Below are 23,874 nucleotides of genomic sequence, written 5' to 3' on the forward strand. Positions count from 1 at the left end.
AAGTAAATGAGGCCAAAAAGAAAATTTTCTTTCAGCGATGAAGGATTACACTAATACTGCTTATTGTGAGAACAAACATGAAGATTGGATGGTGGAAAAAGGTTCACTTTTCTGTAATCTTTGCATACCCAAGTGCATCTTTATGGAACATGTTCTAGGTACCACAATGCCTTAAAAAGAAGCTACATGTAGCATTACAAACTACAAACACAATTTAATTTTTAGATTAAGTTAGCTAATATAAATGATATATCATTTTGATTATTTAACTTAGGTACAATGTATTGAGCATTGCACATGCAATTTAAAAAAAAAGGGAAAAGAAGAATGCCAGATAACCATTGAAGCACCTAAGCAGATTAAATGGCTATTAAGTGTTTGAGCAAAGTTCAACAGCCAACCAAACTAAAAGGCCATATGACATTTGTGTAGGAAAGGCTTAAGTGGTTTAGCACCATATAGCCATTTAAGCAGCCAACTAAGCACTTAATGGTTGTTTTTTATAAACATTTGAATGACTGTCTATCCTAAAAACATTATTCCCTTTTATCTATTTGTTCATAAGTGTAACATGTGAATACAATGTCACAATGTAGAATGCCATCTATTCTTTCTCGCAAGGACAATAAGTCAAACATGATCCATAGTCGAGTAAGATAGCACAAGAATGGTTTATTATGAAGAGTAAAACAATTTCTGTCTTAAATTCAATATCTAACATTGCACTTAAGTCAGCCAACTCTAATGTTGGTTGCCTTCCTCATGAGAGGTTCAGATCATAAAAGCATGATCCAAATTGAATAATGTCCAGGCAATTTTACTACTATAATGCAAGGTCTTGATAGCTGAAAATATATAAGTCTCAATTGCATTTTATTGTCCTTACACTATCAAGCCCAGGGTGACTATCCAGACACATCCTCCGAATGCTAGTCATCCACAATAAAAAACTAGGGACCTGTAAAGCAATGAGAAAAAAGAAAAGTCATGTTATCACAACAAAACCAATAAATTTGGTTAAGTTTTAACAAAAGAATGCACTGAAAAATTTTCCGTTTCTTTTTATAAATTCGGATTCATGCTTTACAATAAATATCTTTTGCTATAAATTTTCCCTTTCTTTGAGTATAATGTAAGTGTTAATCCACCGATTTTTTTTATAAAATTTTAGTTTTCCAATTTGTTCAGTTAGTAAAAAATTTAGCAATTTTAACGACATGAAACAAATTTCTAATAGTTTAAAAACATTCTATGACAAATTAGGAAAGAGAAGAACTGAAGAAGAGATGATTGTCACAAATCATAACAAAGGGTAACATACAAAAGATCGATAACCTAATACAACAACAACAGTATTCTAACTCATAATAACTACAAATTATGCTACACATATAGGACTGTCTGCAAAACATAAATTCAAAATTTCAAATCCTATGATTTAAGACCATTACAGTACAAATTTCCAGAGGATACACTAAAAAAGCATGCTTGAAGCCATAATCGCATACTGTAGCCTATGGCTTTCAGTAGTTCCATGTCATACTTTACAATTCGCCGTACCGAACCGGTACGGTACGGTATGCTCGGTATCGTCCGGTTCGGTACGGTATAGCATACCATGCTTTACATACAAAATGATGCTAGGCACAATTCAGTAAGAAACTTAGCAGAGAATATTGAGGAATTTCATTAACTTTGGATATGGGATCAACATCAGCTAAGAAATAGAGAAAAGGTGAAACTGTAAAATTCTTAATTAAGTATACACAATTTAATATGCCTTTTTCATACTTTTATGATTTAATTAGAAAATAGAAACACCTTAATACAGCATCAAATGTTGAGAAATTCCCAAAACATTTACTACTTCAAGTCTAGCGGGTTACTTCACTAGCATTTTAATTTATATTATTTGTCACTACATTTAATGTCTAGTTTATTACATATGGAAATAAGTAGAATTATGACATTGGCCAATAATGGTATGCGGTACCGGTAGGTGGCGTACCGACACTCAATATGCATAGCGTACCGCGTACCGTACCGACATTCGATATGCCTATGCTAGTACGGCCCGAAATGGGGTCTGATACCGGTAAGGCAACCTTAGCCAATATTATGATTGAAGTATATATTACTATGTTCTGAGCTTTACCTGGACAGTAAAGAATGCAAAGTTCCACAAAAATGAGGGGCACCCAAGCTCCCGTCTTTTCTTTTGAAATAGCAGAAAATGGTCTTGAAAACTCCTTCCTGATAGAGGTGGTGGAAATGGAGGAGGCACTGATAAAGACAAAAAGACAAGCAGACAACAATTATCTAGTTGTATCAGAATTGTGCAATAATAGCATGAGCTAAAGAAAAACTAATAAACAATAATATAGTATATTATAATACTTAAGCTGAGTTTAGTATCACAACCTCAACGTTTGATTATCCAGGTCAATCTAGACATAAACCAAAACCAAATGGAGGAGATGCTTAAATAAGTGCAATGTATAAAATGAATCGATTGTCCAAATATAGTAGCAGCTGCTAAAATAAATAGAAGTCATATACACGATGTTTGCTGATGTTGTTTGCATTGCTGTATTATGTATGTAAACATATTAGTTACTCAAGAATTCATGAAGCATAAAAACATGTCCGATGAGTGGTCGGGGCTCTTGTTATTATATATAGTGCAGAATAATCAAGTTTTTTGAGTGTATACCTTCCTAAATATGTGAAATTGCATGAATACCCACACAAAGTTTTTATTTGCATGTATAGCCTCATAAATTGCTTGTTTTGCAAGTATAACCTTCTCTTTTTTTGTTTCTTTGTATATGTACCCATGCCATCTAATACTGTTAAAAAATGAACACTTAAAAATTGAAAGACTGAAATACCCTTAATAGGTAAACATGCAAAAAAAGTATATATGTAAATAATCATGAGGGTAATCAAACAATTTTGCATATTTAGACAGATATACACTCAAAAAACTAGAAAGAAAGAAACAAGCATAAGTCAACAAAAGCCGCTGGCCTTCTGTTGCGAGTCTCTCCCACCCCATTTGCAAATCTGACCGGGTCACAAATAACGTGCAATAGCGCCAATGCTCCGTGATTTTTGTCCCATAGGGGTAGGACTGAGATTTGACACCATATTAATTCGCAAGACACCGAACACTGCTTACTGACACCACCAACCACTTTTCCTCTCATGGTTACTTTCATGTGTGCTCTTGTGCTCCAAACAATCCTACTGGAGCGGACACCAGTGCCAGATTGCCCGTCACTCGGGTCTACAGTCGCCGCAGGAGGATAGTTCAACCAGTTTCATTGTGGTTGGAGTGATTTTATTTTATTTGGGCTTATTAGGATATTTTGTTATTTGATAACCTTTAGGGCTTATTTTGGTATTTCGTTATTTTGAGGATCTTTTGTGAGATTAGTTTCTTTTTAGGGGGGTCTTTGCATTTTCTGGGTCTTATAAATATATGAACCATATATCGTATGGGATATGCTATGAATTAAATTTCTGGTTCCTTTCTTTAGCCTTGGTGTGAAACCCTGAGCTAGGGCTAGGCGAAAGCCTAATTCTCCTTCCCTCCTCTCTCTTTCTTCTCTCTTCCTCCTTTCCCTTTCCTGCTGTCTGGCATTGGTATTAGAGCTCGGCAACAAAAATTTTTTGGGCTGCGATGGGCCTTGACCTTCACGTGGGGGCTCAGACTTCCCGCAAAGAAAAGGGAGGCGTCTTCTCCAACGTTGGTTTTCCCTATTTATTCTTCCACGCCGAAGTCTACAAACAGAGCCCCTCCCAATCTATCCTTTCTCACTTTCAAAATCGATCCTCGCCCTTCTTGTTCTTCTCGATCAATGCCCTAGAATAGAAAGCGATCTGTTTCCTCTCTTCCCCTCCTTTCCTCTATCCTCGTCTTCCTTATGTATCCCACTCTTTCTCGGCCAAAACCCCCCCTTCCCCCGTTTGTTCCTTTCTTCCAGCGGTGCACGAGAAGAAAAGGGGAAAGCCTTCTCTCCCCCCTAAGACAGGCAACGACCGGACATGAGAGGAGGAAAGGCCGTGCACCTCTTCGCGGCACTTCCCGTGTTCCCCAGGATCTTGCGGTGGCTCCTTATTCGAGGCAGATATGAAAGTCCGATAAGGTAAGTTGGGAAGTCGGTCAGGAAATTCGTCTTCGCAGCCAATGTCTTTAAAATAATAAAATCCTAATCTGCCTTCTTATTCTGGGAATCCCTTAAAACTGACGGAGAAAAGGAAAAAGGGAAACCCCCCACCCCCCCACCCCCATCGCCACTGCCTTTCGTCGGATCCGAAGAGAGGAGCACCGCTGTCCGCAAGCGCCCATCGCCGCCCGTCGTCCCGCGCCCAACCGTCGCCACGCTCCTGGCACCGCAAAAGAAGGCATAACCACTAGCAACAAGCCACAAAGAAGATAAACAGTAACGAGTACGTAACGAGTTATCGGGTCAGACCTGTTAACCCGAATTCTTTTGGTTTGATTTAAAAAAGGGCCGCACGTGACCCTTAAGTCACGCACGTGCCACCCTATTCATCGTCTTCCATCCTCTCTTCTTTGTGGCTGCTCTTCCCGATGCCTTCGGAGCACCGGCAATCTCGAGCCCGGAGGAATGATCTCCGCGCAGAGGAAGCCGGAGGACCGGCTTTAGGAGGTTGGGAACCGGCTCACCTCCCCTCTGTCTGGTTATCATAGACCACGACTTCCAACAAAGACCTTTATACCAATAAGTTGGCACGATACTATCGATATCATACCATGTCGTCGCAAAACTGGCACTAGTATAGGTGTAGGGATGCCAAAGCTATCCATACCAATATGTACTAGCCAGCCAGTTCATATGAACGGTATTGTATCGACCATACCAATCAGTAATGATGGTCTTTCATTCTTTTTGATACTGTCTATTTTAGTATCGTATGCATGTTGTACAAGTACATAGTTCAAGGTTGGTCGTACCGATATCGATAGGCATACCAGTTGCCTACCGGACCGATATGGTTCCGGCTCAGACCAGTTTGAATCAGTACCGAATCGGCCAATAGATGCGGAAAAAATTCCACGGAAGAGCGCGACCCCGCGCTGCCCAGAGCGCGCGTACCGGTGCAAACCAGTCTGGTTCGCACCGACACCAGGCTTGTACTGCTCAGTTCCAACCCCTTTGCGGCAGGAACTATTTTTCACGCTTGAAATGGACCGGTCCGGTACGAACTAGTTCAGCATACCATAATATGGTTCGTACCACTATTTGAAACCTTAGTTTCCAGATTTAGCTCATAAAATACATAAAATATTTATGGTCTTATTCTCAAATGACCAGCAAAAGCATAAACATCAAATCCTAAAGATGGTGAATATTACATTAAGCAAACAAGCAGAACATTCTAGTCCGTGAAGAGTAGATTCCTATTTTCTTTGCACGACTAGCAATGAGATACATGCAATGCACATTGCAAAATAAAAATAAATATAAACACTCAGATTATATCATATAAACTTTTAAAGAGAATAATGAGATTTTTCTCATTTTTTTTGTATTTGGAGAGCGATTAGAATCCAATTTACACCTTTCTTTCTCATTTTAGAAGCTAGGTCTTTGATTACCTAACATTTTTAGAAATAGTCAAATTTATTTAAATAGGAATTATTTATGTATTGTAAGAGATGTAGAAAGGCATTTTAGAAAAACTGATAGACAAAATCAGAATAGAATATATGCTTATCCTTCTACCTAAATTTTGCAAATTCATACTCTGTTCTAAAAGATGGTATCACTTTTTATATAATTATCTTTTTGGAACTCAAGAGTTTTGTCATCATCGAAAAAAGAGAGATTGTTGACCCTAAAAGGTTGATTTTGATGATACAAAACAATTGAGTTAGAGATAACTAATCTCTTTGCCTTGAGTTGCCAACTACAAATTGCATTCATATTTTTTAAGTCATGCTTTAACCTTGAAGTATCAAGAAGCTTACACACATTCACCATCATCTATTTGTTATATCAACGTTTTCAATTTTGAACAGCCATAGCCACATGACCATTTTGAACTAGTATTTAAACTCATCCACTGTGCTAAATTCAGACTAGCAATCAATTAAGGTCAATGTAAGTTCATTAATAAGTCTTCACTAAAGGCATGTTATTTAAAATAAATAAGGTAAGAATCAGAAAATTGTATAATTCAAGAATTGCTTTAGAAGCACCAATAGGGATTCCTCACTGTTTCTCAATTACATTACATAGAAAAGAATATGATATTTAGTTGTAAACAAGAAATTTACATGCATGTGAACTACTAAGTGAAACATATAATGATATAGTGCATCAATATAAAAGACGACTAACAAGTTACTTACAACCCTAATTTTAGTCTAAACTACGGAATGAAAAAAAAATATTATGAGATTAAGGCACAGAAAAGATCTCTTACATTTTGGGAATAATTTTGCAATTTCTCCAGCCTTCTTAAGTTGCAAAATAAGCACAGGAAGTAGGGACACCCTCAGGGCCAACGTAGATGTGGAGATTATTAACCACCTGCAATGGTGTCTATATAGTCAGATGACTATGAATTATACATTTTACTGCAAGACGAACATGCGAGCCACTGCAGTTTAATGATGAAGATTGATTGATAGTAATTTAAATGAATATCAAAGAACCACACAAAAGATTACAAGCAAACATAATAGAAAGATTATAGGTCACATGAAAAAGAGAAGTTTCATTCATTGAAATGCTATCAGATAAATTACTTATCAACAAGCAACATTGACTTACGGATACAGAAAATTCTTCAGTCAATACACAAATTGTCGCTATGAATAAACAGAATTCTTCCGCGACTACAGAAATTTTCACCCATATAAAGCATGGAGTTTATGTAGAAATGAAGTTATCTATGAGTAGCCTATGAGACAAAAAAAATATGTGAAACAACAAGCAAGACTCCATAGAATAGGAGGGTAGCCAATTAAGAAAGCCTTAAGATATGATAACATCATATAACATAGAAGGCTGAGGTGTTTTGAGTTCAAACTACGAAATATAGCAGTATAAAGTAGCGATTGCACTGAATAAGAATAAAGCAGTTGAATAATGATGGAGATGATAGATATGTGTAACAAAAACATTCAGCAGCTCAGATGAGGAGAGAAGTTCAAATTCATGTAGAAAAGTTCTAATTGCATGACAGAATATATGCATGTATATCTAATTGTCTATGTAAATGGAGAATTTAATCTTTCGGCAATCAATGGAAAAGTAGGATCCATAGAACCTAAAACAACCAAGATAGCATACTCATTCCTAGCCATGGTATCAAGTTCTCATCAATGCACATTAGTAGACAACAAATCAAATTTGAGCTGACGGACCATTCCACTATTTTTGTTAACACTATTAGAAACCTTCAGACAATATACAAACTGAAAATATGAAAATATAAAACAATTCGCTTCCCACGCTAATCTTTCTCCACACTTCCGACAATTCCAACGAACTATAGAGACAATGTCAAGAATTGGCGTGGAGGAAGTCCTATAATTGAAGATTAGCTGGCATATATAACATATCTTCTGTTTTCCAAACAATTTAACTAATTCAAAGCCCAAATAGCACAAGGATTGCCCATCGAGAAAACCCATCGAGCTCCCTTAAGACTTGGATTTTCGGAATGCTTACCAGGGAAGACCAGTGAGATCATGGTACCCATCAAGCAGAGTAATCACAGAGAGGACTGGATAATACCACACGCTCTCTTCAACCGTTTCCTCCATCATCCCCGAGCCATCCGACCCGAGACTCGAGATCCCTGCTCCAGTTTCGGAGCCATCCGCAGGGCTGAACTCCAGTCCCTCTTTGGAGTTCCCAATGAGGCTGTCACCTCCGGCACCGCTGCCGGAGGCGGATCCACCGCTGTCATCTGATGTGCCGCCGGTCCAGGCGTGCCATGAGAAGGAGCGGGAGGGGATTTTAGCGTAGAAAGATTGGATTTTGGGATTGGAGGAGGTTGAAGAGTGTGTGGCGTGGTCGGAATAGGAGAAGGGGCTATGGTTTTGGTGGGGGTTGGAGCGATGGAAGGGCGGAGGGACAGGAGGGAAGAGGCGGCGACGGCGGAGATGGCGGAGGAGTCGGGTCGCCAGAACCATGAGGTTGGAATGGGCTTCGTTGGGTTTCTTCGCTTTTCTTGTTGCTGGGGCTTCTCGTTTATGGATGGCTGACGGTGCCCACAAATGGATGGGCCCGAGGGCCTTGACGGGCCGCGTGTCAGAAAAGGTGGGGGGGAGGAAGGAGACGGGCCTGAGAAACAAATCAGGCCGTGAGAAAGGTGGGGAAGGGCTGCAGTGTGAAGGGGGTTTTGGGTAAAAATGGAGAAGAGGGAGAGGTTGGGGGAGGGGCTGCGGTGTGAAAGAACGCGGGGGGGGGGGGGGGGGGGGGTATGCGGCGGCCGCCGGCGTCAGCCGTTGGGCGGCGACGGAGGGAGGTGAGCGGCGGCGTCGGTGCGAGGCGGGGTGGCGGCGAGACCTTTGACGGGAGCGGCGGCGTCGGACGAGGCGGCAGCCGAAGGGAGACGGGGCGTAGAAGGCGACGGCGGGGACTTTGGGCGGCGGCCGACGGAGGAGACGGAGGAGACGGAGGAGCTCGGAGTCGACTAGGAAAGACGGACGACGACGCAGGGGAACCACGGCCGGAGGAAGACGATGAACAGGTATTTCTCCTTTTTTTTCCTTTTTTTTAAAACTCAGATCCAATAGGGTCGGGTTAGCGGGCACGATCCGCTCCGGTAACCCGTTACGGACCCGTGACTGTGCACCGCCTTCTTCGTGGGTGGGTTGAGGCTGTTACCGCGGTTGCCGAGCTTGGGAAGACAGGTGGCGGAGGCGCGCGGGACTTTTTCTTCTCCGAATCCGGCGTGCGGCGTCGTGCAGTGGCGACGGCGGCGTGCGGTGGACTCCCCGTGGGAGGGACTCCTCTCCGGACTGGACGCGCAGCCGCGGGCGGTGCTCTGTGGCCCGCGGCGACGGGGCGGCCGGTCACGGGCTCCGGCCGTTGGCGGCTTCCGGCGGCGAATCACGGACGGCGAGCGGCGGTGAAGGCGGCCGCGGTTGAAGGGGGTTGATGAAGTGGGGGCTGGCGGGCTAGAAGGGGATAGGTGGAGAGAGGGTTTGGGGGGTGGCGTCGCGGGTCCGGCACAAGTCGGCTGTGGGCGGCGCGGGCGGCGCGGGCGAGCCAGCGGCGCTGCCGGCGTTGTGCGCGGGGGTGAGGGCGGCCACGGGGGTGACGGGTGGTGGGGAGGAGCAGCCGCAGGGGTTTTCACCTTCTTCCTTGGTGAAAACCGAGAGAGAGAGGGAGTAAGGCACGAGGCGATAGGGGAGGAGCTTGGTAAGCCTTTGCTTTTCTGTTGAAAATCGAGAGAGAGAGAGAGAGAGAGAGAGAGGAGAGGATAACTCGATCGGGCCTTTGGCAACCGGGGAGCCGACCAACTTTGATACCAAGTTGATGGCGGATCACTGTAGGTAAAAAAGAAAAAAAAAAAAAAGAGAAAGAGAGAAAGAGAAAAAAAAAGAAAAAAAAGAAGGAAGAAGAAAAAGAAAGGAGGCTAGAGTTTATTCAATCATTAAACTCCTAATTCATGAAAAGAGTGGCATTTATATAGGCCTTACATCGGCTCAAACAATTGACGACATAGCAAAGTTGGACCCTCAATCAATTGACTAAGGTCCTATTTGGTAGAGCTGTTGTTTGGAAGTAGAGCTGTTGGAAGTAGAGCTGTATGAAGTTGAGCTTTTACAAAAAGCTGTTTGCTGTTTGGTAACTATATTTCTAAAGTGTTGTGGTACTTTAATATGTGTTTGGTAAACAAACTCAGAAAATACTTTTGTATGATAAAATTACCATAAAGGATATTGCATAGTATTATACGATAGAACATAATAAAACATAACATATATTAATACATAATATACGATATAGTATAATATTACTGTAATGTAAAATAATATTATTATAATATAGTAATATGACATTATATAGCATAGCATAATAGTAATATAATTATTAGAGTATATTTATTTTTCATAATATAATATTAGAGTATATTATAATATAATATAATTATTTAACATAACATATTAATATATTATGATATAATATATTATAATATTATATTTATAGTATAATACAATAATAAAAGTATAAAATATTATAATTATTAGTATAAAATAATTTTCCCTAATATAATATACTATAAAATTATTTAACATAACATATTAATGTATTATGATATAATGTAATATAATATTATATTTATAGTATAATATAACAATAAATGTATAAAAATATTATAATTATTAGTGTAAATTAATTGTTCACCCTTCTAATGACCATTTATCTCTTTATTTAACTATTTACAATGGTGATAAGTTCACTATCATAAAGATCAGATTATTTGCCACTCACTCATTATTTTTCTTTTTATTTATTTATTTATCTATTTATACGTTCATTCGTATATATATTTATTTATGCATTAATTTATTTATTTATTATTTTATTCATTGAAATATATTTATTTATTATCTTATTTATTTGTTCATTCATTCACTCATTCATATACATATTTATTTATACATTTATTTATTTATTTGTTCTTTTCTTTTCTTTTCTTTTCTTTTTTTCTTTTTTTCTTTCCTTTTCTTCTTTTTTTTTCTTTTTCTTTTCTTTTTTCTTCTCTTCTTCTCCTTCCTTCCTCTCCCCCCTTCTTCTTTCTTCTCCTCCCGCGTGGCCGGCGGCGCTGGAAGGGGGCCAGGCTGCGGCAGCCACGGAAGGAGACCCGGGAGGGCGCCCGATGGAAGGGAGCCAAGGCGGCTCGCCTGCCACCACTGCCGGCGAACATTGCCGCCCCACAGCTCCACTGCCATGGGGGCTTCGCTGCGGTTGGGAAGCCACAGTCCCGTGGCTAGGAAGCCGCAGTCCCGCGGCTGGGACGCTGCAGCCGGGCTCGGCGGAAGGGAGCCGAAGTGGCTCGCGCCACAGCTCCCCGATCCCGCGGTTGGGACGCCGCGGTCCCACGGCGGGCGGAGGCCCGACCACGCCACGGCCGAGCCCGGCCGCTCCACGGGCCGGCGCGACCTGCGGAGGGGTGGCCGGCCATAGGTGGTTGATCGGTTCTTTCAATTTTAAAAATAAACCACGCAATAGCACGTATCCTGTAGGATAGTGATTACGGGTATCGGTCCACAGGGATTGAAGAATAAGTTATTTTTCTTTTAAAAATAAATCAAGAAGAAGGATTTGCTAACTTGATTTAACTAAATTAAACTATGAGTATGAATTAGAATTTATCAGAGTAAATGGATCTAGGATTTGGAATCCACCACATAGCAATACATCAGGGACTGTGTTCTTAATTTTTGTCTTTTGGAGAGGCATACAATTTGGCTACAAGCTTTTTAAAATAAAAACATAAAGAGTTTTAGGAAGATCCATCTTCGGTATAGCATGAAATGTCTACCTAAGTATGCTAATCTAGGGTGCAGCACACATCATCTTCCTAGGCATGGATCATCTTAGACTACTTTAGCAAACATGAATAGTAAATGGCATGCTCAAGGTTTAAACATCATAAAAGAAATATTTCATTCTAGATAAGAATTTAAACAAGCTCCAAAATAATAAAAAAAAAGTAAGAACTACAATGCCTTGATACATTACAAGGGCTTAGAGATGTTCACGGGCCTTCTGGCCCGCCCAGCCCGCCCGGCCCGGCCCGAAATTTTTGGGGCTTGGGCATTGAAAAAGGGCCCATTGGTTGGGCCTGGGCAGGAAAAGCGGCCCGACCAAAAAAATCGGGCCGGGCCTGGAAACGTTAAAAATAGCCCGGTTCGGCCCGGCCCGACTATAAAATCCTGTTATAAATTATAATATATTAAAAAAATTTAACAAAAACCCTAACCTTTGGGCTTTCCCTTCCCTTCCCTTCCCTTCCCCTCCCTCGCTGAGACTGAGAGCCGCCGCCGCCCCCCCTCCCTCGCTGAGAGCCGCCGCCGCCCTCCCTCGCTGAGAACCGCTACCACACCCCCCCTCCCTCGCTGAGACTGAGAGCCGCCGCCGCCGGCCCCCCCTCCCTCGCTGAGACTGAGAGCCGCCGCCGCCCCCCTCCCTCGCCCCCCTCCCTCGCTGAGAGCCGCCACCGCCCTCCCTCGCTGAGAGCCGCTGCCGCCCCCGCCCCCCCTTTTCCCTCGCTGAGAGCCTGATAGCCGCCTCCTCTCGATGTCGTCGCCTCTTCAACGACCGGCCGGCGGCTCTTCGCGTCCTTCTCCCCCGGACGGCAACCTCCGCGGCTCCGGTCACCGACTCACAGTCACCGGTAAGAGTTTTCTCCTCCTCCTCCTCCTCTTCGAGCTCGATCCCGGTAGATTTTGCCCAAGCTCGGAGAGAGAAAGAGAGAGAGAGAGAGGTGGGGGGGCAACGAGAGAGCTCGGAGCAGTGGGAGAGTGGGGAGTGGGGACAGTGGTTTTGTTTTGGGTGGAGACGGGAGACAGAGAAAGAGAGGAGGGATCTTTCATCCCTTCTCTTTTTTGGTTTTGGTCTTGGTTTTCCTTCCCTCACAATCACAGTGCTCCAGTAACCCAGTTCGAGCTGGGCCATCAGGAAGAAAGATCGGGGGATTGGAGATGGACTTCTTGGAGGGTGGAGATTCTCTGAATTTTCTCCTCTTCAGTTTCTTCTCCCCTGATTTTTTTTTTCCGGTTGGATGGTGCTTATTTGTATTATGATAATTCTTATGAACTGAATTTTTTTATAATTAGTTGTATAATTTTTTTGATAGGCTAACAATTGTAGTCATTTAGATATTCTATTAATAACTCTAATAATTATTCATGTTCAATCAACAATTGCTAATGTTTCAATTTTGTGTTTGTAGGTTTTGAGAGTTAGAAGATGCAAGGATGTTCTACAGTTTTCTATTATGAAAGTGGCTTCAAGAATTATGAACTTTTATGAACTTTTGAATGCACAAAGATGCATGTTTGTTATAATGTTAATGGGACAATGTAATTTGTATTTTGTCTAAGTTTGCAGTTTTTATTATTGGGTTGTAATTTTCAGCTGGACAACAGTGTTTCATACATTTTATTTTCTTTCTATTGGCTTGAAGCTGCAAATTTTTTCTTTTTTAATGTTTGTAGATATATCCAAATTCCAAAGTTTGAAACCACCACCAACACTATCTATTTAAAATAGGCTAGTTATATCCTTAACATTAACCAATTAACCAATTTAGAGAGCCATTAAGCTGTTGGGCCATTTTTGCCCATTTCTAGATTCCAAAAAAAAAAAAAAAAAAATCGGGCCTGTCGGGTCGGGGCCTGTCGGGCTGGTCGGGTCGGGCCTGTTGGGTCGGGCCTAGGACCAGATTTATAAGGTTGGGTCAGGCCTGGATAAAAATTTAAGCCCGACAGTCGGGCCGGGCCGGGTCTGGGCATAGCCATCGGGCCTAATTTCTGCTGTAGAGCCCGGCCCGAGCCCGGCCCGGCCCGGGTTTTGATCACCTCTACTAGGGCTTCATCCAGCCCTAGATTGGACGTTTAGCCGAGCATGGCTTCCGGACGACCTCCCATCTTCAAGTGAAAGTCTTCCGCTCCCATTCGGCTCCCTCTATTCCCAAAATATCCAAAATACTCTCTCTCCCCCCTCCTTTCTTTTTAATTTTTTAATTTCTTTTCTCTGGTTCTCGGCTCTCTTCTTCTCTTCACCGAAACAGGGTCTCCCCTGTTTCTTTCGAACCGAGCTTCCTCCTTCTTCCCTGCCGATGCCTTCTTCATATAGACCCTCTCACTCGGTGATGGATCCCTTGGGAGCATGCTGGTGGGGATGCAAATCCGGGATACTTGATGGGAGGAGCCGCGGGATCAACGTGATGGCTGGCTCCGGATGCATCGCGGGAGAAATGGATGCGGGATCGTCGGACGCCTTATAAGGAAGGATGGTTGACTCCGAGAGCGGGTGGGACGCGATGCTGGGAGGAGCGGAAGAAGAAGGTGGCTGGATTCATGGCTCCAGATGCTTCATGGAAGGCTGGGACGTTGGATGCGACTGATAGCGAGCTAATCGTGAATCTCGGCTGCTGGGAGGTGGAACGGGCTGATGGCGGAGGAGCTGGATCTGGCTGCGTCAAGGGCGGAAGAAGAGGCGGAGGATCTGGATCTGGCTGCACCGCGTGGGACTCGTGGCTGGAATGGGAGGGAGAACGCGAATCTCGGCCGTGATGCACTGCGGGGAAGAAGATGAACAGTGGAGTTTTTATCTTTTATATTTTTTTTTTGTAACACTATTCATATGAACAGTGTTTTCACGGAACACTGTTCATATGAACAGTGAATCTAGTAATTTTTCTTGAAATTATTGTGGATATTTAACTATTATTTTTTTTGTTTTTAAAATTATAAATTTTATATGAAGGCAGGTAAGAAATTGGTTGGGAATTGGCTTTGGATTTGAGGTGGGTCATGATTGTTGATTTGCTTGAACTTGTTCTCGAGCCCAATGTCATTTAAATTTAATTCTTGCTAAATTGCTTCAGACCGGACTCGACAAGACTAAAAACAGGATCGTGACTTAATAAAAAGGGTTAATCAAACCTTTTTCTCCATACAAAAATAATTATCTAATCAGGACCAAAACCTATTTAATCATAGCTTTAACTTGGTTACAACTCCATCAGGTTACTAAACCAGGTCAACACAACCTTGTGGAGTGATTGATAATACCCCAATTTGATTTTGATGAGACCAAAGCATTTGAGTATATTTTGTGTTATACTAATGAATTCAATCTAGTATCTCAGGCAAAAATTATGAGAATCTTCTTTTGAGTGCATGTGAAAATCAGCTTAAGTCAAAGGCTGAAACTCGAGTCGACTCCAAGTGTTTCAGATGTTCTGGCATAGGCTCAAGTCGACTCCGGCACACTGCGAGTCGACTCTGACTGAGAAGAGAAAGCAGGACCAGAAAAGAGGAATCTCAGACCCTGTCACCGAGCCGACTCCAACGGTTTCGAGTCGACTCCGATGCTTACCGAGTCGACTTCCGACAGTTCCGAGTCTACTCCAAGGAGTAACAGACAGAAAGACAGAGAAGTGGTTTCTGGACCATGTTACCGAGTCGACTTCAGAAAAATTCGAGTCGACTCCAACGTTTGGGGAGTCGACTCCTAAACAAGCAAGAGTCGACTCTCAGAGGAAAGCAAGACTAAAAGTCAGAGAACCAACTTCGGGCTCTGAGAGCCGAGTCGACTCCGAGGCAGTTCAACTCCAAAGACAGAAGATCAGTTTTTGGGTTCTGAGAGCCGAGTCGACTCCAAGATGATCCGAGTCGACTCGAGAAAGAAATGCAGAAAAATAGATCTCTGGAATCCTGAGAACGAGTCGTCTCCAGAGGGCCGAGTCATCTTCGGATACTGGCAAGTCGACTCCAGGTTTGGCCGAGTTGACTCCAGAACGGGACAGCACTTTAATTCAAATCCTGAACAGTGGGCGAGTCATCTCCAGTGAAGCATGAGTCGACTCCAGCAACAGCCGAGTCGACTCCAGATCGAGCGAGTCGACTCCGATCCCAACGAACACATTGTCAGGAGTTGCAGATTGTGTAGAACGGCCACAAATTGGTGTCTAACGGCTAGTTTTCAAAGTGGACTGCTTAAATAGCCAGAGTGAACAGTAGTAGACGTCAAGGGAGATATTTCATTCAAAGAAAAAGTGATTTCTACCTACCAAAGGCTCTCAAGAGAGTAAATACAAGAGAAAGAAGGAAGAAGCGCATTGAACTCCATCCTACAAACTCTTTCCTTCGCATTCAAGGCTCTCCTTCTGACATCAAGTCTTTAGCGCATTCAAAGAGGAGACTCTGAATTCGAGAAGCCCCTTCTTCCACTTCCAAAATCTGTTTGAGGGCTTCTAACTCCACTCTTTTCATATTGTTTAATATTTGCTTATTAAGAAGCTTTCCGTGTAACTTTCCCAAACTATTTTCTTACTTGATTCAATCAGGAGATTGAATCAAGGGTTGTAAGGTTTGTTGGTGAGCCGAGGGTAAAACCAACGGTGTAAGGGTTCGATTGTGATCCCGAGAAAACAATCAGGTGGTTCTAGTCCGTGAGCCTGTGAAAACCGACCGAGTTCATTGTAATCTCGTAAAACAACAAGTTGGGTTGTGAGCTTGTAAAACAACCGGCTGTAATCCAAGGGATTATAGTGAACTCCCAAGTGAAGCTTGGAGAGTGGACGTAGGAGCAAGGGTTAGCTCCGAACCACTATAAAACTGCTTGTGTTTGTGTTGGTTGCTGCTTTGTCTCTTACACTCTCTCTACTCATTCACTGCATTTAATTGCTTAACCTGAATACTTGAAATAGAATTGGTTAACCATTAAACATAGTTTTTAATTGGTCGAAATTTAAATCATAACCCAATTCACCCCCCCTCTTGGGTCGTCTTCTTGGGCAACAAGTGGTATCAGAGCGGAAACTCTTATATTAAAAGAGTAAAAGATCAAAATGACAACCCTATTTGGATCTTCTCTTATTGAGGGGCAATCCACCCATAGACCTCCATTCTTCAATGGAACCGACTACACCTATTGGAAGGCTAGGATGAGGATATTTATCCAAGCTTAAGACTATGAGATTTAGAGCACCATAGTTAATGGACCATACATTCCTTCGATTTTTGTAGATGATATTACTATACCCAAACTTGAAAAAGATTGGGATGACGATGATAGAAGGAAGGCACAACTAAATGCCAAAGCAATGAATATGTTTTATTGTGCCTTAGACCGTAATGAATTCAATAGAGTCTCTACTTGCAATTCTGCAAAAGAGATATGGGACAGACTTGAAGTGACCCACGAGGGCACGAATCAAGTCAAGGAATCTAAAATAAACATGCTAGTTCATAAGTATGAACTATTTAAAATGAATTCTAATGAAACTATCACTTGCATGTTTACTAGATTTACTAATATTGTCAATGGTCTAAAAAGTCTTGGCAAAAGTTATGCTAACAGTGACCTTGTCAGGAAAATTCTTGATCTTTGCCAAGGTCATGGGAAGCCAAGGTAACGGCAATCCAAGAAGCCAAGAACTTGAACAAGCTGCCACTCGAGGAGCTTCTTGGATCCCTTATGACGCATGAGCTCACGATGAAACAACACAGCGAAGAAGAATCCTCTCATAAGAAAAAGGTAATAGCCTCAATCTACTTCTTCTAACAAAGATCCATCTTGCAGTAGCAGCAGCGAAGAAGAAGACAATGAGGGAGATGATGAAGAGGCTCTTCTCGTGAGAAAGTTCCGAAGATTCATCAACCGGAAGAAGTCCATTCATCAGAAGAGAGGTTCCTCAAGTTCCTACAACAAGGATAAAGGTAAGGAAAGGGAGAGTGAGGGAATTGGATGCTATGATTGTAAGAAGCCGAGATATTTCAGAGTCGACTGTCCCTTGCTGAAGAAAGGCAGCAGATACAAGAAAAAGAAAGCTCTTGTCTCCACTTTGACGGACTCCAATTCATCATCATCATCATCGGATGAGGAACAAGAGGAAAAAGCCAACTTCTGTTTTATAGCAAATGAAAATGAAGTAACATCTGAAACGCATTTAGATTTTACCTTTGATGAATTGTATGATGCTTTTAATGAACTAATGGATGAATATAAGACAATAAATCTTAAGAATAAAGAACTAAAGCTAACTAATCAATCTCACTTCCATAAGTACGATAAATTAATTAAGGACAAGAATTTTATCATTAAAGAAAATTTAGAACTTAAAACAAGCAACCAAATGTTAATTCAAAAAACTAATACCTTAATTAAAGATAACGAAAAACTAACTAAGGAAATTTCAGAACTTAAAAACGGTAAACAAACTATAAAAGATAATCTCACAAAAGACTTAACATACTAAAAACAGAAAAACAGAAGCTAACAAAAGAACTTGAAAAATACAAACCTATTGTAGAAAAGTTTACATATAGTTCTGAAAAATTGGAAATGATACTTAATAATCAACGAGCTGTGTTTAATAGAGCTGGTTTAGGGTATAAACCTAAGAATAAGCAAAAGCTCCTTAAAAACTTTTTTGTGAAAGTAGGGGAAAGTAAAACTAAGAATATAACCTGTTTTTGCTGTGGAAAAGTAGGACATAAAGCTAATGTGTGTGACCATAGGAAAGTAGAAGCTAAAAGAAAAATTAAAAAGGTTTGGATTCCAAAAGGAACCAACATTTCTAACCTTGAAGGACACAAGAAAACTTGGGTACCTAAAATTGTATGATTTTCTTGTGTAGGAGTGTCTTGCAGCCAAAGTCGACAAAAACTATTGGTATTTGGATAGTGGCTGCTCAAGACACATGACAGGTGACAAGGAGCAATTTTTCACCCTAGAGCCTAAAAAGGGAGGTGCTGTGACTTTTGGAGATGATAATCAAAGTCACATCGTTGGCATAGGTAAAGTACAAATCACCTCTTCAACCTTCATTGATAATGTACGATTTGTAGATGGTCTTAAGCATAACTTACTTAGCGTTAGTCAATTATGTGATAGAGGTGTTGATGTTCTGTTCAAGCCATCTCTATGCATCATAACCAACTCAATTGACAATAGCTTGGTATTCAAAGGAATAAGACGTGGCAACGTTTATGTAGTAGATCTTGAAGATCTAGCCAATAATAGCCGTTGCCTAGTAGCTAGTGATTCTAAAATCAATGATGTAAGTTGGTTATGGCACCGTAAATTAGGCCATGCAAGTATGGACACAATATCAAAATTAGTTAAAAGAGATTTTGTGATTGGATTGCCAAAATTAAAATTTGAGAAAAATAAAATTTGTTAAGCATGTCAATATGGCAAACAATCTAGAAGCTCTTTCAAATCCATAAATTGTGTTTTTACTACTAGACCCCTAGAATTACTTCACATGGATCTTTTTGGACCAACTAGAACCACAAGCCTTGGTGGAAATAAGTATGGTCTTGTCATTGTAGATGATTTTTCTAGATACACACACTACAGGAAACTGGGCCTTTTCCGACGCTTTGTTCCCGACGCTAGGATGAAGCGTCGGGAAAAATTCCACCGCTCATACATTTGCCGACGCTTTCATTTAGCGTCGGCAATTCTTAGGAATAGACGACGCTTATTAGCGTCGTCGTATTTTCCGGCCTAATACGACGCTTATAAGCGTCGCCGACGCCCTCTTAAAACCCAGCGGCCGAACCCGACCCCCATACTTGCCCTAGCTTCTCCCGAGCCCCCCATTCTCCTCTCCGGCGCTGCCCTATAGCCTTCGTCTTCCTCGTCTCCAGCGCTGCCTTAGCCCCCATCTTCCTCCTCTCCGGCGCTGCCTTAGCCCCCATCTTCCTCCTCTCCGGCGCGGACCGTCCGACTTCTACCTCCCTCCTCTCCGGTGTCGACTGACCGACCCCAAGGTAGTTTTCTCCTCCTCCCTCCTCTCATTTCGTCTCGCTTGTTCTCCTCCTTCTCCTCCTCCTGTTGTTCGGGTGTTCGTGGATTTTTCTCCTTCTTTAATTTGTTCGAGGTAGTCCCGATCGATCCAGGCCCGCCTCCGCCCCGCCTCCGCCCGAGGTATTTTCTAAAACTAGTCTGTCATATTTCTATTGCAATTTAAGGTTCTATAGCACTTCATGTGTCCCTTCTCTCTGATTACATCTTCGCCCGAGGTAGTCAAATGATACTGACTTTATTATATGGTATTACTGGTGGATGCTTCAATTTGCCTTTAGTTATGAGCACCATATTGATGTATCTGCATGCGTAATTTTTGCTTATAAACTTTCGATCTCAAGATGGTAAAAATTAATATTGAAATCTACCTCACATTCATGTTTAGCTGACTTTGGCATGTTTATGTGAACATATGATTTGATCTAGTCCATTTGCAGGGTTTCTACTATGATGCATTCTATGATGACTTGACCTTAAATGAGGAGTATTTTGATCAAATTAAATCTCGTGCAAGCAAAGCTGCTGCGGTATGATTTTTACCCCAATATTACTCCCAATTTCCATGTTGTGTCCAAAAACTTTTCATGCATTCTGATAGTGCTTGATCTTGTTACTTGTATATAGAGCGATCCCTATTTTCAATGCTTAATAATGGAAAGCTCTCTAGGAAGGGTCTGTGACAATTTTATTTGTCAGTTGTGATATTTCTAGAGGCATTCACATGCATTAGTTGATCATGTTTACATAAATAATCAAGGTAACATTGCACTAATGCATTAGATTATCCTTCGTGATAGCCTATAACTTCATGTTATAGGCTATCACGAAGGTGTAGTGTGAAACTTCGTAAATCATTTAGAAAGTATGTATCTTCACATAGTCTGCATCTTATTTTACGTAAATGATTACATTGAATTTCTGGTGTTTGAGAAGTTTCTCTTCCCCATTGTCCATGATGTTTCTGAAATCTTTATTTCTAACTAAAGTTGATATAGCTTATTGATTTTAAATGGTGCTTGGTTACATGAATACTGTTATGGTTTATATATCTTTATTTTATGTAAATGATTAAAATTTTCATAACTTTCTTATCTTTTCTAATACTTTATAGTACGTGAATTCTGAAATATACATGCTTTGAGTGGCTGTTTTGACATCCAAATTTATCAGTGTTGAGTCATCATAATTTTAATTTATGTCAATGTATCAGCAGGGACACGATGCAGTAAATCCTAGACCAGCAGGTATAATAATTGATCATTGTGAACCTTTAGCTAATAGCCCTAGTGACTAGTGAGCCCTTGACCGATAGTTTCAATAGTTAGTTTCAGCAAACCTCTGACTAACGGGTACAATAATTGGTTACTGACCAGTTGCTACAGAAATGATCGAGATAAGCGTTTCAAAGTTCTCTGGTTTCTGTTTGCAGCTAAGAGAAAGGCTGAGGCAGCGAGGATCAGGCAGAAGTATTCAGATAGGGTTCCGGTGAATATTATTGATTTTCCTGAGTTTTTTTCCCGTAATTTCTTTGTTTAATTTGCGATGCTTGTATTTCTGGTTCCATCAGCAAGTTTATGTTAATCGAAAGGACCTGAAATTTTGTTATCTGTTATCCTGGAGAAATGTTTTTTGTTGAATAGAATTGATTTATCTTCTAGTTCATAAGGTTGGAACCTGAAAGATTGTGGGTTTTTGCTTTAGAATTGATTTCCATCAGCTCATTTAATGGGGCATTTGTACTTGTACCCTTACTAAGTTGCTAAGCCTTTGTTCTGTATGAGCTGGAAAAATAATCACAGTTCCCAATGACTTATAGCTGGATGGTCCATATAAAGTTTTGTTCCTGCTTTTTGCTTTCCCTTTGAGTGTCGGTCTACCTTCGCTATATGGATTGTTTGGTTTCCTAGTTTATTGTTAATTATTTCTTTTCTTCCTGTATTTTTCTTATTATTCGACAACATAGTAGATTTTATGTATACAATGCTAATGCTTTTATATAAGTGGCACTGCTTATGCATTGGGTGAATTGAGAAATATGACCCTACGGTGAATAATGGGAACTGTAACAGTTCTAGGTCAACTTGGGAGCTTGGATCATTTTTTTCTCCGCGTTTTAAAATTTATACTTTCACCTGGCATGATGGTACCCACAAAGGTATCATATGTGATTTTACTAGCCGCTTGTTTTGCTAGTTACCTTTTATATGCGAAGCAATTCAGTTTCTTATTCATGATTGCTGACCACAAATTTGGATGTATTAAGCAACAATCCTTTATGCAGGTCAGCCTTTTGCATATTCCACATAATTAAGCAACTGCAGAGCTCTTAATGCTAAGTGCTTGCAGAGCTCTTTGTTGAATTTAGAGGATCTTCTTGTGCAGCTATGAAGTGACAATTTTAGTACTCTTAATGCTGTAGTTTGTACTAGATTATGCTCCAGTGGGGTCATATATATTTTTTTTTTGTTGTATTTTTTTATTCCACCTTTTTTTTTAAAGATGGTTGTCTTTTTTACTTTGGGGTCAGGGGCTTGTAGACAATAACCTCGGTGGTCTAGGGGTTGATAGTTGTTTATATGCAAGAACTGTAACATAGATGCGATTGCCTTTTGCTCCTGTTCCTTTAAAGGAATTTTGACTTTAAGCTAGCTTTTTGTTGAGCTGATTATCAGGAGCCTGTCACCCAACTAAAGATTACAGAATCAAGGAATAAATTTCATTAGATGGAAACTGATGAAAAAGAACCTAAATATAGGTAGTTTTTTTTTGTTATTTGATACCCCATTTTAATTGCTTGAGGATCCTCCTTTAAATTACTTGCAGGCTCCTAACTTTTTTTATGAGGCTTGAACTACCTCCATGCAGGGATTTTAGGTGATCTCTTTTTGAATCTCAGCTCGATAAGTGGCCTGTTTTAAAAGATGACCGTAAGTGACAGATGGGAGGCCAACGGGCCATGTAGCATAGTATGTGCTGCCCACTTGCATTTACATATATCCTTCATCTTGAATACAGATATCGTTTCTGTATGCTCTCCAACTGTGGTGTCAATTAATTGAGCTTGGTGGTCTCTTTCAGAGCAAAAAGAACATCTATAATGTAGCATGTCGTATCCAATTTGAGTCATTCTTTTCAAGTCTAACAACCAAAAGTTGATGTCATTCTTTTCAAGTCTTACAACCATGCAGTAATATGTTTATGACCATGAAAGCATTAAAATTTCTAGCAAGATGATGATGCCTCCATGGCAATGGAACTTTATTTAGTATAAATTTATCATTTAACCAAATATTGATTCTTTTTTGTGCATACCAGGTAACAATATGCCCCGAGGGAGACGATTTAGAGATGTGGAGTTCCAGCATTCTCAGGTGGGATCTACTTCTGATCAGTCCCTACAGTCCCAGCAGCCATGTGAACATCAGCAGCACGAGTCAGGATCTCAGCGCGAGCCTCCTGCTGATTGCCCGGAGGATGAGCTCCGGATCCAGGGTAATTCGATTTAAAGTTTATATTTTATGTTCATATTTGTCTTCAACTTTTTAAGACATATTTTATTTTATTTTAATAGATGGACAAGGGACGGTGAGGACGAGACGGGGACCCACTCAAGCAAAGGATGTGTGGAAGCTTCCTCCGGGTGAGAAGATCATCATCCGATGCAACGAATTGGGGCAGCCCATCAATAGAGCTGGAAGTCTACTATCAAGCTTTTTAGGATCGGTTGCACGCAAGGGTCAGCTGTGTCCACTCAACTATACGAAGTGGAATGACATGCTTCCTTCGTATAAGGTTGAGCTTCTTAGACTTATACAGGTAATGAATTTATTTTATTCTTTTTAATTCGACACCTCCTGTATATTAATTTGCTTAGTATCATAATTTTATTTTAGATGTTTAATATTATTATAACATTCTGAATCTTGTTGTAGGGTAAGTTTGTACTCCCTCCAGAGAGCCATGATTGGGTGCTAAAGTCCCTCAATCGCAAATGGAAAGAATATAAAGCAAAATTGAAGACGGACTTCAAGCGCGAAGGTATGACAGAGGAGGAGGTTGCTCGTGTGACTCCTCCTGATGTATACCCTCAGCAGTGGAGGGAGCTTGTTCATTACTGGTTTTCTGAAAGAGGACAGGTCACGTATTATGTTTCAATATCTTCTATTATCTTTATTATTAATATAGATTGCAAATATATACATTGAATCATATTATACGGTGTGCTTTTATTTTAGCAGACATATTCTAATATTGGTAGAGCTGCACGAGCATCTCAAGCAGTTCCTCATACTTCAGGCTCGAAGAGTTATGCGAGACGTAG

General features: G+C 40.9%; 1 protein-coding gene and 1 long non-coding RNA gene across 2 annotated transcripts in view; one reads left to right on the forward strand and one right to left on the reverse strand.

Annotated features, from left to right (window-relative positions):
• The window catches only part of LOC103698482 (ALBINO3-like protein 2, chloroplastic), an 81,346-nt gene extending 71,881 nt beyond the window's left edge, over window positions 1-9,465 (reverse strand). Inside the window, exons 1-4 of the mRNA XM_039120089.3 lie at window positions 7,713-9,465; window positions 6,460-6,566; window positions 2,156-2,283; window positions 887-958 (exon numbers count right to left, since the gene is read on the reverse strand). Coding sequence (XP_038976017.2) covers window positions 887-958; window positions 2,156-2,283; window positions 6,460-6,566; window positions 7,713-8,179 — 774 coding nt within the window. The 5' untranslated portion in view covers window positions 8,180-9,465. The remainder of the gene's footprint in view (window positions 1-886; window positions 959-2,155; window positions 2,284-6,459; window positions 6,567-7,712) is intronic.
• A 2,821-nt stretch (window positions 9,466-12,286) lies between these two features.
• Window positions 12,287-13,180, forward strand: LOC120106961 (uncharacterized). Its single transcript, XR_005508942.3, has 2 exons — window positions 12,287-12,399; window positions 12,958-13,180. It is a non-coding gene; the product is annotated as an uncharacterized LOC120106961 (long non-coding RNA).
• The last annotated feature ends 10,694 nt before the right edge of the window (window positions 13,181-23,874 follow it).

Source organism: Phoenix dactylifera, chromosome 13, assembly GCF_051530095.1.
Source record: "Phoenix dactylifera cultivar Ajwa chromosome 13, Ajwa_hap1_PhDact_Kaust_v1.1, whole genome shotgun sequence".
NCBI lineage: Eukaryota > Viridiplantae > Streptophyta > Magnoliopsida > Arecales > Arecaceae > Phoenix > Phoenix dactylifera.